General features: G+C 35.0%; 1 protein-coding gene across 1 annotated transcript; it reads left to right on the forward strand.

The window, feature by feature from the left end:
* Nucleotides 1-1,648: 1,648 nt before the first annotated feature.
* On the forward strand, nt 1,649-10,874 carry LOC100800706 (putative phosphoesterase). The gene is made up of 7 exons (NM_001254376.2): nt 1,649-1,932; nt 3,496-3,642; nt 3,831-3,929; nt 4,831-5,022; nt 5,143-5,262; nt 6,355-6,426; nt 10,228-10,874. The coding sequence occupies exons 1-7, from the start codon at nt 1,678-1,680 to the stop codon at nt 10,450-10,452; spliced, it is 1,110 nt and encodes a 369-aa protein (NP_001241305.1). The 5' UTR covers nt 1,649-1,677; the 3' UTR covers nt 10,453-10,874.
* The last annotated feature ends 1,918 nt before the right edge of the window (nt 10,875-12,792 follow it).

Raw genomic sequence — 12,792 nt, forward strand, 5'->3', positions numbered from 1 at the left:
GTAGCACAATCATAGGGATTTGTTTCCAATGGCTCTTTGTTTTCTTTTTTTACATGATTGTCATCCAACAACTGATTATTGTTAATAGAATCCATAGGTGATTATAAGCTGCCTTCATTGTGTAATTGCCATGCTTGCTGAAGTGTCATATTAATTCGTCATTTGATGTAGTGTTCAACAAAGGAGTTGATTGGATGTCCAATTTGTCTTCTTCGTTGCGAAGCTGATCAATAATCTCCATTCGCCAAGTAGCCTTCTCGTGATTAATAAGGGAGCTAACATTGAGATTTTCCAAGCCATTTGGTGGGGGTGGAGAAACATGAAGATTTTGAACATGTGGGATCCAAGGTTGAGGGCAAACATTTACCATTTGGTCATTACCAAGTCTCTTTTTGTTCCATTCTTGATTAGATCCCCTGAAGCATGGATGCTACCCTATACATAGCATGGTGGTTATAATTTTATGTTGCAATATTTGGATAAAATATCAATAGTTATTTGAGTACAATTAATATTTTTTTGTCATTGGCATTTATGTATAATATTTTTTAGCTTTGCTAACAACTAATCAAAGTCAAAAAGCTAACAAACCATCTTTAGTTGGTCTCTCCTCCTAATCACATTTTTTAAATTCACAAAATTTGAATTTAATATTTTGTTTAAGAGGACCAAACTCATCAACCACATGTTGGTTTACTACAATTAGTATGATATTGATTAGTAATTAAAGAGACATGAAATATATAAAAATAAATTCATAATTATTAATGGGATAAATAGCGAAATTTGTCTCTCAAAATGTAAAATAGTGATAAATTGATCCTTAAAAAATAAAAAATATACAAATTTAGTTCTTGAATGTACAAAAAGTGAACAAATGAATCTTGTTGTTAAATTTGTAAAACTATTTTATTATTAAATTATAATATTCAAGAACTAATTTGATAATATATTATATTTTTCGACAACCGATTTGTCATTAAATTATTCATATGACTAATTTTAATTTTTTTATCTTTCAAGAATCAATTTATCATGTGACACACTTTGGGATAAATTTAACTATTTACCTTGTTAATTCAAATGTTTACAAATTCCTTATGTAAAAATTCAAAATATTAAATTTAGAAGTAACATATACGTCAAGGCATTGCATTCGTCTCTTGAATTTAGATAAAAAATTCATTTCATAAAATATTTTGTTTCAATTTTTTAATTTTAAATAAGAATTTTTACTCTAGATTGATTGAAATATAATTTAACAGTAATTATTTAAATTATTACCCTATCTAACAATATATAATTAATATTTATTTTAATCATTTATTACATTTTAAAAATCATATTCTACGATACATCTAATCAACTATCTATAAAGGAAAATAACAATTAATAACTAAAAAAGTCATGTTTCACAATTTATGGGAAAAATAAATTAATTTTTTATAATAAGTAATTTCTATTACAAATTTTAAGAATTTTTTTATATATTTAAAATATCTATAAAAATATTCAATAAAAAATTTTTTATCCTTGCATGACGTGGTTAGTACATTCTAGTAAAATTCAAAGCAGAAGAAAAAAAAAACCTTGCTCCCACGTTGGTTAAACCCTATAAAATTAATAGGGCAGGGTTTTGGTCGGGGTTAAGAAAGTGAGGGAAAAAAGTAGAGTGGTATGTGGGTTGCTGCGGCAACAAAACCATTCATCAAATTCCAATTCCACAGACACACTACTTCTCTTCCGCTTCTTCTGATGGCAAACCAAGCTTCACTCTCCTTTTCTTCTTCCGTGTCTCCTGTTCACGCGCCTCTCAAGCGCGTGGGCACGCACAACGGAAGCTTTCATTGCGACGAGGCCCTCGGCTGCTTCATGATTCGCCTCACGAACAAATTCAACAGCGCCGAAATCGTTCGCTCCCGAGACCCTCAGGTTCGGTTCTCCTTTTCAATCTCACTGTTTTCCTTTTTATTTATTTATTTATGGCTTGGTCGCCGAATGTTATTTTTTTTGTTTGGTTCTTCGAGAAAATATGGTATTTTTTGGGGTTTGGTTAATGAGAAAAAGGGATTCTTTTTTTTCGTCGGTTGATGAGAAAAGTTTGGGGTTCCTCGGAAGTGTGTTGCGTGTTTGGAAATTCCGTTTCTTGGAACACTAAGTGCGTGTTTAGTTTCACGTTTGAGATTTGATTCTGGATTCAGAATTGATTTTGGATAAATTTTGCATGTTTGGTTTGATGTTAGATAATAATTCAGAATTGTTTCTCGGGGGAGTGCTGGAATTGGAAGCAAAATCACTATCCTTATCCCCATTTACTCTCTCTTGGAACACTGATTCGGATTTTTCGTCCCGGTGTGGAAATTGAACTTGGACTCTTGTTTGAGCTTGGTGGGCTTTCGGTGGAAGAAGGGCCAGTTGGGTTGAGTTGCGTTTGGTGTTGGCCTTGTTGGAACCGCGTTTAACTCGCACTTGCCCTGTGCACGTGCCCTTGGGGGAAGAGGGTTCCTGGGATTTGGGTTTTGATGGTGGTGCTGTTTTTCTTTTTCCTGACGAACATTGGGCTTGACCTGAAGTGGACCTTCTGCTTCTGCTCCCCGCATTGCTTCTCCGAAACCTCATGAGTGGGGGAGGGAACTTGCCTGTGCCACCCAGACGCAAAATGTGTTTTGGCTGATAGCTTGATGTTTTTGGTTTAGAGGATGGAAATAGAGAGGATGAAAATAGAAGAGAAATTTTTAGTTGAAGTAGAGTGTTAGGAGGTGTGGGTCTCACACAATTTCTTCTCTGTTCCCCCCCAACCAAACAAACCCTTTGTGAGAAAATGCGTTTTCTTTTTTCTTTTTTTGTTGCTGAGAAAATGTGATTTTTTAATTATTTTTTTGTGTGCAATGGCCGTGCAACGAGGGTCAAAACTAAGTTTTGTAATAGAAAGTTTGATTCTTTATCTTGGGGAGTTTGGTTGATGAGAAAAACATGATTTTTTTTTGGTTGATGATGATAGTGTGTCCCTTTTTCTTTATTTGGTTGCTGAGAAAGCATGACATTTTTTCTTTGGTTGCTGATTGTGTTTTTTATTTCTGGAAGTTTAATGACTTATGAGTGGTCCAGTGAGTTATTGATTTGTTTGGAAAGTTTTTTGATGCTAAAATGTTGTCAAGGACCCAAAACAATAATTGTAGACAGTAGTCACTTTTATGATTCTGTGCGTGTTTCAGTGTTTGGTTGCTTAGAAAATGTGGACAAGGCTGATGCTTATCAAGTTGCTGGTGTATTGGTTTGTTTGTGGAGTTTTCTTAATATTCAATTGTAGCTACTGAAGCAAAAGTGGGAGGGGCACAGGAAATTTAGTAGGAGAGATGCATGGAGTTTTTATCTTGTTGCTAGTGTTGGTTTTTGGTTTCCCTATGTGTTAGACTTTAGCAAATGAATGGACTGGAAGTTTGTGTCTGAATATCTGTTTCAAGTTTTTGTTTAACTTAAATTGTTGATCTCTAGGTGTTGGAGGTTCTCGATGCTGTTCTCGATGTTGGGGGAGTGTATGACCCTGCCCGAGATCGGTATGATCATCATCAAAAGGGATTTGAAGAAGTTTTTGGGCATGGTTTTTCCACTAAATTGAGTAGTGCTGGTCTTGTTTATAAGGTAAAATTATCATCTAAACCACAATTTTGGTTATGGTTTTATGACTTCTTGTTTATGTCATTTACTTCATTTACATAGTGGTGAATAACTCTATTTCAGTACAATCACCAAATGTTTGTGGAGAATTTTACTCTAAATGAGAATATATACCTTGGTAATTATATTTAACTTCTGCTTTCTGCCTGTAGCATTTTGGAAAGGAGATTATAGCCAAAGAACTTGAGGTAGATGAGGAACACCGAGATGTGCATCACATATATTTGGCTGTTTACAAGAGCTTCATGGAGGTAGTAAATTTTGAATTTTTTTTCTTTTCTTCCTGTCTCCATCTATATTTTGTACGATCTTGCTTGGTTTAATTCTTTTCCATGTACTGATTCATTTTAATTATTATGTTCTTCATTTTAAGTAAAATCTGGGTTAAGGAGATTTAGGAGAGTTTACCCAGAAAGTAGATGATGGGAGTACCAAAACATTCTGATAGATACTTTTTCATAGAATAGGAACTAACAGATGGGGAAAAAAACTATTGAACTGACTCATCCTCTAGATTAAGGAAACTCAATAGTGCAGAGAAATAGGAAGCTTAGAACAGAAATCTCCAGGGATTTGAACCTGGTCTCTCTCCAAAACTCAAGAACCAACTCCCTTTACATTCTCTGTCTCTATGTATAGCAACCAACTTTATCACTATGTTTGGTACCCGAGAAAACCAGTGGAACAGAATGGAAAGAGGGAATAGATAAACACATTGAACCATTTATGTTTGCGTACATTACGAGTGCAGCAATTATTGAAACTAGGTCCTAAGTTTCCTAGAATATTCTTTCCAAATAATTGGTCTGTGGGTGGTCCAATGTCTTATCGACTTCCAGGAATCCTGCTACAAGTTTTGTTTCTTTGGTGCAGAGGCACATGTCTGGCTATTGTGCATTCATACTGTGGATTTGTCCTTCGCTATTTGATATTCATTGCTGAATGGCTTGGTTGAAAGAAAACATCGGTTGTCTTGTGTTTGGGACACAACTATGAATCACATGTTCTTGGGTAAATTTGAAAAATGCCTGCAGAATGACTTATGAGATTAATGGTGCATTTAGGGTTTGTTAGTCATATTGTAAAGTGAAACAAAACATGTTTCTAATCGTATAAGTTTATGATAATAGTGTTATTGTTTAATTATATCAGGCAATTGATGCTATAGACAATGGGATCAATCAGTATGATACAGACCAGCCTCCAAGATACGTGAATAATACTCATTTATCCTCAAGAGTAGGAAGGCTAAATTTGGATTGGACAGATCCTGATCAGTCACCTGAGAAAGAAAATGAGGCCTTTCAACGTGCAATGGCTCTTGCTGGCAGTGAGTTTCTGGATGTAAGTCTTCACTTGTGTACTTTCTTGTTGAACTTTAACATGAATAAGTGGTTTTGAATTTTATCTTGCCTGTTTTACCTTTTGCTTTGTTGTTTGAGATAGCTCCCTCCTCATTTGCAGAGTGTTCGATTTCATGTCAATTCATGGTTACCAGCAAGGTCAATTGTAATGGAGACCCTAGCGGCTAGACATACTGTTGATCCTAGTGGAGAAATTCTAGTTTTGACTAAATTTTGTCCTGTGAGTTGAAAATTCTCGTCTCCATCTTCCAACATTTTGTATAATATTGGAATTTGATTAATTCAACTTATTTCTATTCAATTGTCATATATTAAGAAATCGTGATTTGAAGCTTGAACATGTATGTTGACACTTGACAACAATCGTGAACATGCTGAAAAATATGCTAGAGCATTTTTCATACAAATTTTCATTCTAACATTAACTAATGTGCACTTCACAGAAACAAAATTTCTTATTCTATTTATTTATTAAGTTAATCTTGAAATCATGATTTGATGATTGAATGTGTATTTAGACTAACATCTTCAAGACTTCAACATTTATTGATTAAAAAAAGCTCTAATTTTCTTATATCATTATCATACAATTAACATTTGAACTAGATATAATTAGTTGAAACAGGATATCTATTAGGCACCAGATAAGAGAATATATGGTGTATTTGAATTGGGAGTCCTAGCAAGGTGCTAGAAAGCCTAGAAATTGGGAAGGTACACAGAGGAATTCCTTCAGATGAGGGAATTGTAGAGCCCTCACTCTCTGCCTAACTAATCCACAAAATGATCAAAACTGATTACCCTCCTCTCTGTTACACTCTTATATTTGCCTCTACAACTACTTTCCCTCCAAAAGTCTCTTTTTATCAAATAAATTACCTATGAGCTTGTGATTTTTAGTTCCTGTGGCTGGCCGCATTTGCTTTCTACTCCTTAGCAGAGTTCTATGACTTTAATCGAGCGCCGTGTGATTTGCACCCTAACAACACTAGTGTTGGGAGCAAAACAAATTCCTGGCAGTGTGATCTTTTAGCTGTGTAACAGCTGTGTTAGTATGTTGAGCTGATTATTTTTGCCTACTTTCCTGTTAAAACTAATATTGTAGGCAGTATAAAAAACCATCAGCAGCCTGCTGCTTATGGTCTAGAATGGTCATCTCTGGGCCAATGTTCAGTTATATAGCATGTGTCTTCTGAAAAATTTCATCCTTATACTCAATTCCTCTATTTATTTATTCTCCCTGGGTATTAGCTACATGGTACTATTAGCATAGTATTGTTAAAACTTATTAACTTGGTTTTGTTTTCTGCAGTGGAAGCTTCACTTATTTGAGCTTGAGGGAGAGTTGAAAAATGACCCTGCTGTCAAATATGTTCTATATCAGGTATGCATTTATTTTCATTTTCTCTAGGTTCCATTCTATGCTTTTAGTCCTCAAAGAGTCTCACTAAAAATTTCAGATGATTGTTTGCCTTTTACAATGACTGGTAAATTAAGTTATGCTTTTATTGGCCTTGTTTTGGTCCAATAGAGCTCATAATCTCATCTCATGTCATTAACATACTTGGTTGGCTGCAGAATTTCAACAAAAAGTTCAGAATAATTAAAAAATGGGCTACGTTTAAACCTCTAGCCATATGTTTGGGTTCAGTTGAGGGACTGCCTTGTTTTAACTCTAAAGCCCAGATTTTGAGACATTACTGCAAGTTAACAACTTATCTAATACTAATTCAGTAATAATAATTTAGAATGGATAGAAATAATTAGTTATCAGGATAATGCTGTCATTTTAGGCTGCATGGTTACAGTTTCTAGGCAAATTTACAGAATGCAACAATTTTTTATTTTTAAAATTAGGATTAGGATAAGGCATAGTTATCAGTCAGGCACTGTAGTGGCAGGGCCTGAAAACATTAAGGATGATCTGTGTTTTGTTTGAAACCGATAACCACAGCCTTCTGGCATTGTTTTGTGCCAACTCATAGTTCTCTGGTGTCATTTCTGGCCATCCCTCTGTTCATGATCATGACACAGCTTTAGACTCTGGTTCTCTTTTTGTTCTTGTATAGAGGTCTATGTTCTCTTTTTGTTTCTTTTTTCCTCTGTTGTGTTCTTTCTTCACAGTTATCTGTGTTCTCTTAATTGGCCACTTATGTTTATTTTATTTATTTTTTGTTTTTATTTCCAACTCCTTTGGTCTTTGTTCACAAATCTTTCTGTTTTCCCCCCATTTAACATGTTCACATTTTTCTTGGCAGCTATGGCATCATCCACTTGACCACAACGGCATTAGTTTTGTTATTGACTTGTTAATTGTATGTTGGATTGAGGATCATTGTGTTCAGAATTAGATCATTACATGTCTTTAGTTCTGGATATATTTTTATTTTAGCATCTGAATTTGAATGGTATATATTATGAATCTTGTATCTATATTCTTCAGTAAAGCTGTCATCCTGCTACCCACTGTCTTTCTATAATGTTTTTGGGGCTGGCCACATTGTGTCATGTCGATGAATGGTGATCCCTCTCTTCTGACAGAATTCCATTATGATCCCTTCTCTCTTTATTTCTTATAAAACTAACTAACCCTCTTACATGTCATTTCTCTCCCTCCCCTGCCAACTCAGCCTCTATTTTTCTTAAAACATTTCTTATGGTAAACCTGCCAAGCCTTGGGCTTATTCTTTCTATTAGTACCACAACAACAACAACAATGCCTTATCCCACTAGGTGGGGTCGGCTACATGGATCAACTTCCGTCATAATGTTCTATCAAGTACCATACTTCTATCCAAATCATTAAGTTCGAGATCCTTCTGGATAACCTCTCTTATAGTCTTTTTGGGTCTTCCTCTGCCTCGAATTGTTTGCCTTCTCTCCATCTGGTCTACTCTCCTCACTACAGAGTCTACCGGTCTTCTCTCTACATGTCCAAACCACCTAAGTCTATTTTCCACCATCTTCTCTACAATAGGCGCTACTCCAACCCTCTCTCTAATAGCTCCGGTCTTTCTATTAGTACCAACTCGTCCAATTCTTCCTCATGGTCCCAATTCCATAGAATCAGCCTTGTCCTCAAGGCTGAATTATGAAGGCATCATCATCTTCTGAAGTCACATCATTGATCGGACTTCCCTTCAACTTGATCAAACTCTGCTGCCCTATATTCCCTTCCCTTGTGATAGTTCTCTGGCCTAAGACTGGTACACAGAACCAGTTTGAACCTCCAACTTTTGTGGCAGCTCACTGTGCACCTGAAAATCTCCAATGGGAAATATGGAAAACCGGATGAATACTTGACTGTTCTGGTAATTGGAGCTTATATGCAACTTCCCCCAGCTTAGCAAAGGTCCATAGAAACAGGCAGCCAGCTGCTGGTTGATTCTCTTAGCCACTGACTCCATAATTCAGTTTTTATTTGTGCCTGAGCCTTGGCAAAATAAAATTAGAGTTGTGTGAGGGCTAGATCTCTTTCGCTCAATTAAAGTGCTACAGCAGCTACCTTGGTCTCATTACTGAGTAACCTGGTCAAATTCAGTGGCTGCCTCCTATACATGACCTCAAAAGGGGTTCGACCAGTTGATAAGTGAAAAGTCGTGTTGTTCCAAAACTTGGCGCAATGAACCCAGTTAGCCTAATTTTTTTTGCTGTTCTGATGCAAAGCAATGTAAATAAGCTCTCTAAACATCATCTATTAACTACCTCTGTTTGCCCATCCGTTTCTGGATGATAAGATGAGCTCATATTGAGTTGAGTTCCCTGCAACTGAAAATCTCCTTTCAAAGTTTACTCAAACAATGGGTCTTGGTCACTAATGATAGACCTGGAAACTCCATGAAGATGGATGCCTTTGTGGATAATTCAGTCAATGATCTTGCTGTATAGGGATGTTTGGGTAACACAAAATGGCTAGACTTTGACAGTATGTCCACCATAACCAACATAGCTTGTCACACTTTTGACCCAGGAAGCCCCATTATGAAAACCAGAAAAAACATCCTCCCACATTACATTTGGAATAGGAAGAGTTTGCAAAAGTACTGCCTTGAGCAACAATGGAATGGAGGGGGAAGACCTAGAAAGCACTACATGCACTTTATACAGAAAAACCCTTGCTGAACAGTGAATTCAGACCTGGGATCTAGGTTATTGCCCAATTCTGATACAATTCCCGGCAAATCAGAATCTTATTCTTCTAGGTTTAGAACTGCTCCATCCATCCACATAGGGTACAAAATGAGGGATCTGAATTCCCCTTCATCTTGACACCTTGATAAAGCATCTGCAGCTTTGTTCTGCAACCCTGGCTTGTATTTGACCTCAAATACCCAAACAGTGTAGCTGACCAACATTTTTTATCAGAAGTAATACGCTGCTGTAAGAAATGTTTTAAGCTATGATGATCAATGAACACTACAAATGGTTTGTCCAGCATATAGTGTCACGAATGCTGAATTGAGAGAACCAAAGCCATTAGTTCTTTTTCATAAATGGACTTGGCAAGGTTCCCTTCTTATAGAGCCTTGTGGGAATAAGCAATTGGTTGTCTTTTTTGCATCAAAACCGTGCCAATACCTCTCCCTGCGGCATCACACTCCACTCCATGGAATAACAATTTCCTTGATTGGTTATCTGTAAGTGGCATTAAAAATCCTTACTAAGGCTTGTGGATCCTAGCCTTGGAAAATATTGGAATGTTGTTCCATGTAAAGCTAATGTACCCCAGTGCTAAAATGTTCCCCGCTATCCAAAGGTATGGGAGAGGGTCATTATACACAGCCTTACCCTTGTATATGCAAAGAGGTTGTTTCCGGATTTGAACTCATAACCAACTTGTCATCAAGACGCAACTTTACCATTGTGCCAGGATGTTATTCCATGTAAAGTGGGTCAAATTTAGTTTTTGTTAAACTGTGAAAACCTGTAATAAGGCCTTCAATGTACCCTATTTGGGTGAGAGGTTTGGACATTCTTATAATACCAATATGTTGGATTTTTTTTTTTTAATAGAGATTCTGCTGAATTGACTTGAAAAATTTTCTTCTAATAAAATACTTGAGTCCCTATATCACCATGACCAGAATTGGCTAACTGCCTTAGCAAGGTTGTTTGACCAATGTATCTCTGGTCTAGGTTTTTTTAACTGATTTTTCTACATCACCTTGCTTAATGTCATTTACAGGATGAAAGAAGCAAGCATTGGCGAGTGCAGGCAGTTGCAGTATCTCCTGACAGTTTTCAGAGCCGAAAGGCTCTACCCTCACAGTGGCGGGGGTTAAGGGATGAAGAATTGTCAAAGAAGTCTGGCATTCCTGGATGTGTTTTTGTGCATATCAGCGGATTTATTGGTGGAAACCAAAACTTTGATGGTGCCTTGGCCATGGCAAAGGCTGCTTTGAAGATGTAGACGAGGATCATATGAACCAAGGGCTATCACTGATTTTGCGCACTCATTCACAGTACACTTTACTGATTGCGTTGAAGAATGCATATGAACCATGGGGACTGGGAACAGTGGCTTAAAGATGGTTCTATATCAAGTTCATTAACTCATTTGCTGATAGGTGGTCTATCTTATCCAAATTTTCTTTCAATAGTTTAACCAATGTATTAGTTAATGAATTTCTTGTGTCTATTATGTTGATAATTGTCATTGATCTTATTGTTATAAGCATCTTATAACAAAGAATTTCTCGTGTCTATTTGGTTCACTTGAGAGAGCATTAGAACTTCAGAAAAACGATAAATCATTTCTAAAGGTAGTCCAAATTGATACCATTTACTTGTTTTTCTATCCAATTTGTCATTCTTTGCCGTCTTATTTTCTATCAATTTAGCGACTACTTTCCTTGGTTATAACAATATATGTCTAGTAGCACCACCCCAAGCCCAAGACAGTAACCAAACTACTTTAGTTGTGATTGAATCTTTTGGAAACCATTCAGGTGCGCAAATAAGGGAACCGAATTCTGTGGTATAGTTTGAATTCATTTTAACCTTGCACCTCCTTACCAGAGCTATTTTACTGATGCTTGTGTTTGAATCTTAAGGTTGCATAGCCTAAATAGTAGAATAGGATCCTTGAATCACGATTTATTAATTCCTTAGTCTTGGATTGGATTTTGGACTTCATGCTTGTGAAAAGATATCATTGAGGCTGCAAGATTTTCGACAAAATGAGCTTAGGAATCTCATTATTATGTTTTCTACAATTTTTTAAAAAACATTTCTAGTTGTTTGTTCATAGAAATATAAGTTACTCGTACTTTTTTCTTATTTTCCTTTCATAGTAAAAGGTGGATATCTAGCTGTCATGTCGCTTCATCATGCAGTTTTTTTTTATCCCTCTACTTTTTTATTCTCATGGTATAACAGAGGTACACTTCAAATTTTCCAGAATAACTATTTAACCTCACTTTTTTTCTCGTCCGGTGAAAGATATATATCCACTTAAGCATCTAACATTGGACTAAATTTTAAACTTCATGCTTGTGAGTAAAGACACGATTGAGGACTATTTCATTGTCCACGGAATGATGCTATGTGGACTAGGGAAGGGGCCAAGGGGGATAAATCCTTGCCAGCTCAATTGAATGCCGTATGGAATTTTTAATACAAATCTGACATAAAATTATGGAATCTTCCATAACCATCCATCAACTTATCTATTTATTTATTTTCCTTCCTGTTTTATATTGAAAAATTATTCTCAGCGGGTATCCAACTGAAATCTTTTCAAAGCAATCACGCCTGGAGGGTGAGCCGCATCATCAATTACAATAACATTTTATGTGAGTGTGCATCAAGAAAGTGTGCTGTGACCAACGCTTTAACCAATCAAATTAAAAGGGGTTGGCAAAGTCGTAATGGGCGATGACACCCAAATATTAATGTGGCGTCCATGAATGGTGACAACAATACTAACAATTACTCCGGTCTTTGATGTGAAATATAAGTAACAAAATTTCTGTAGTTTTTGTTTAAATATAAATAAATCTTTATTATTTATGTTTTATTTAATGAGACTTTCTCTATAATATTTTTTAATTAATAAGATCAAAGATTTTTATTTTATGTTTGATATCAAATTTTAATGAAGAATAATTTGGAAAAAAATATTTATTTTTTAATTAAAAATAACATAATTTAATAAATTTAACTATTTTTAAAAAAAATTTGAAATATGTCTCTTTTTTTTCTTATAACCAAGACCAAAGAGAGTTTTATAGTTACTCTGATCTTTATTATAAACAAAAAAGAAAATTTGATTTCACACTTATTAAGAAAATAATTTTTTTGACAGGATATTAAGAAATTAGTTAATTTTATTAAATTGTTTATTTTAAAATAAATTAAGTTTTTTTTCTTAAACTACCCTTCAATGAAAATTAATATCAAATATAAAAAGAATTCTCTGTCCTATTAAATGAAAGATATTTTGAAGATAGTCTTATTAAATAAATCAAAATTAACTAATATTTTCTTATATTTGAGACAAAAAAAAAAAGAAGTAATTTTTGTTGCTTATATTTGAGATAAGAGAAAATAGGAAGATAACCATGACAAATTTTTTTTTTTTGTTGATGATGGTATTGATGATGCAACTCATGTCTTTTATATATATATATATATATATATTAAGGGGAACATATGTTTTCAAAACCTATATTTTCAATCAATATAGTGAAAATTTTTGCACTGTTATATTGATAAATTTGGTCATTAAAAATTTAAAAAAACCTACGTA

The sequence above is a fragment of the Glycine max genome, chromosome 1 (assembly GCF_000004515.6).
Source record: "Glycine max cultivar Williams 82 chromosome 1, Glycine_max_v4.0, whole genome shotgun sequence".
Taxonomy (NCBI): domain Eukaryota; kingdom Viridiplantae; phylum Streptophyta; class Magnoliopsida; order Fabales; family Fabaceae; genus Glycine; species Glycine max.

Coding starts and splice junctions, on each gene's coding strand:
- LOC100800706 (NM_001254376.2), top strand. CDS start 1,678: ATGTGGGTTGCTGCGGCAACAAAACCATTCATCAAATTCCAATTCCAC. Junction 1,933..3,495: donor TTCGCTCCCGAGACCCTCAG/GTTCGGTTCTCC, acceptor GTTGATCTCTAG/GTGTTGGAGGTTCTCGATGC. Junction 3,643..3,830: donor GTGCTGGTCTTGTTTATAAG/GTAAAATTATCA, acceptor TTCTGCCTGTAG/CATTTTGGAAAGGAGATTAT.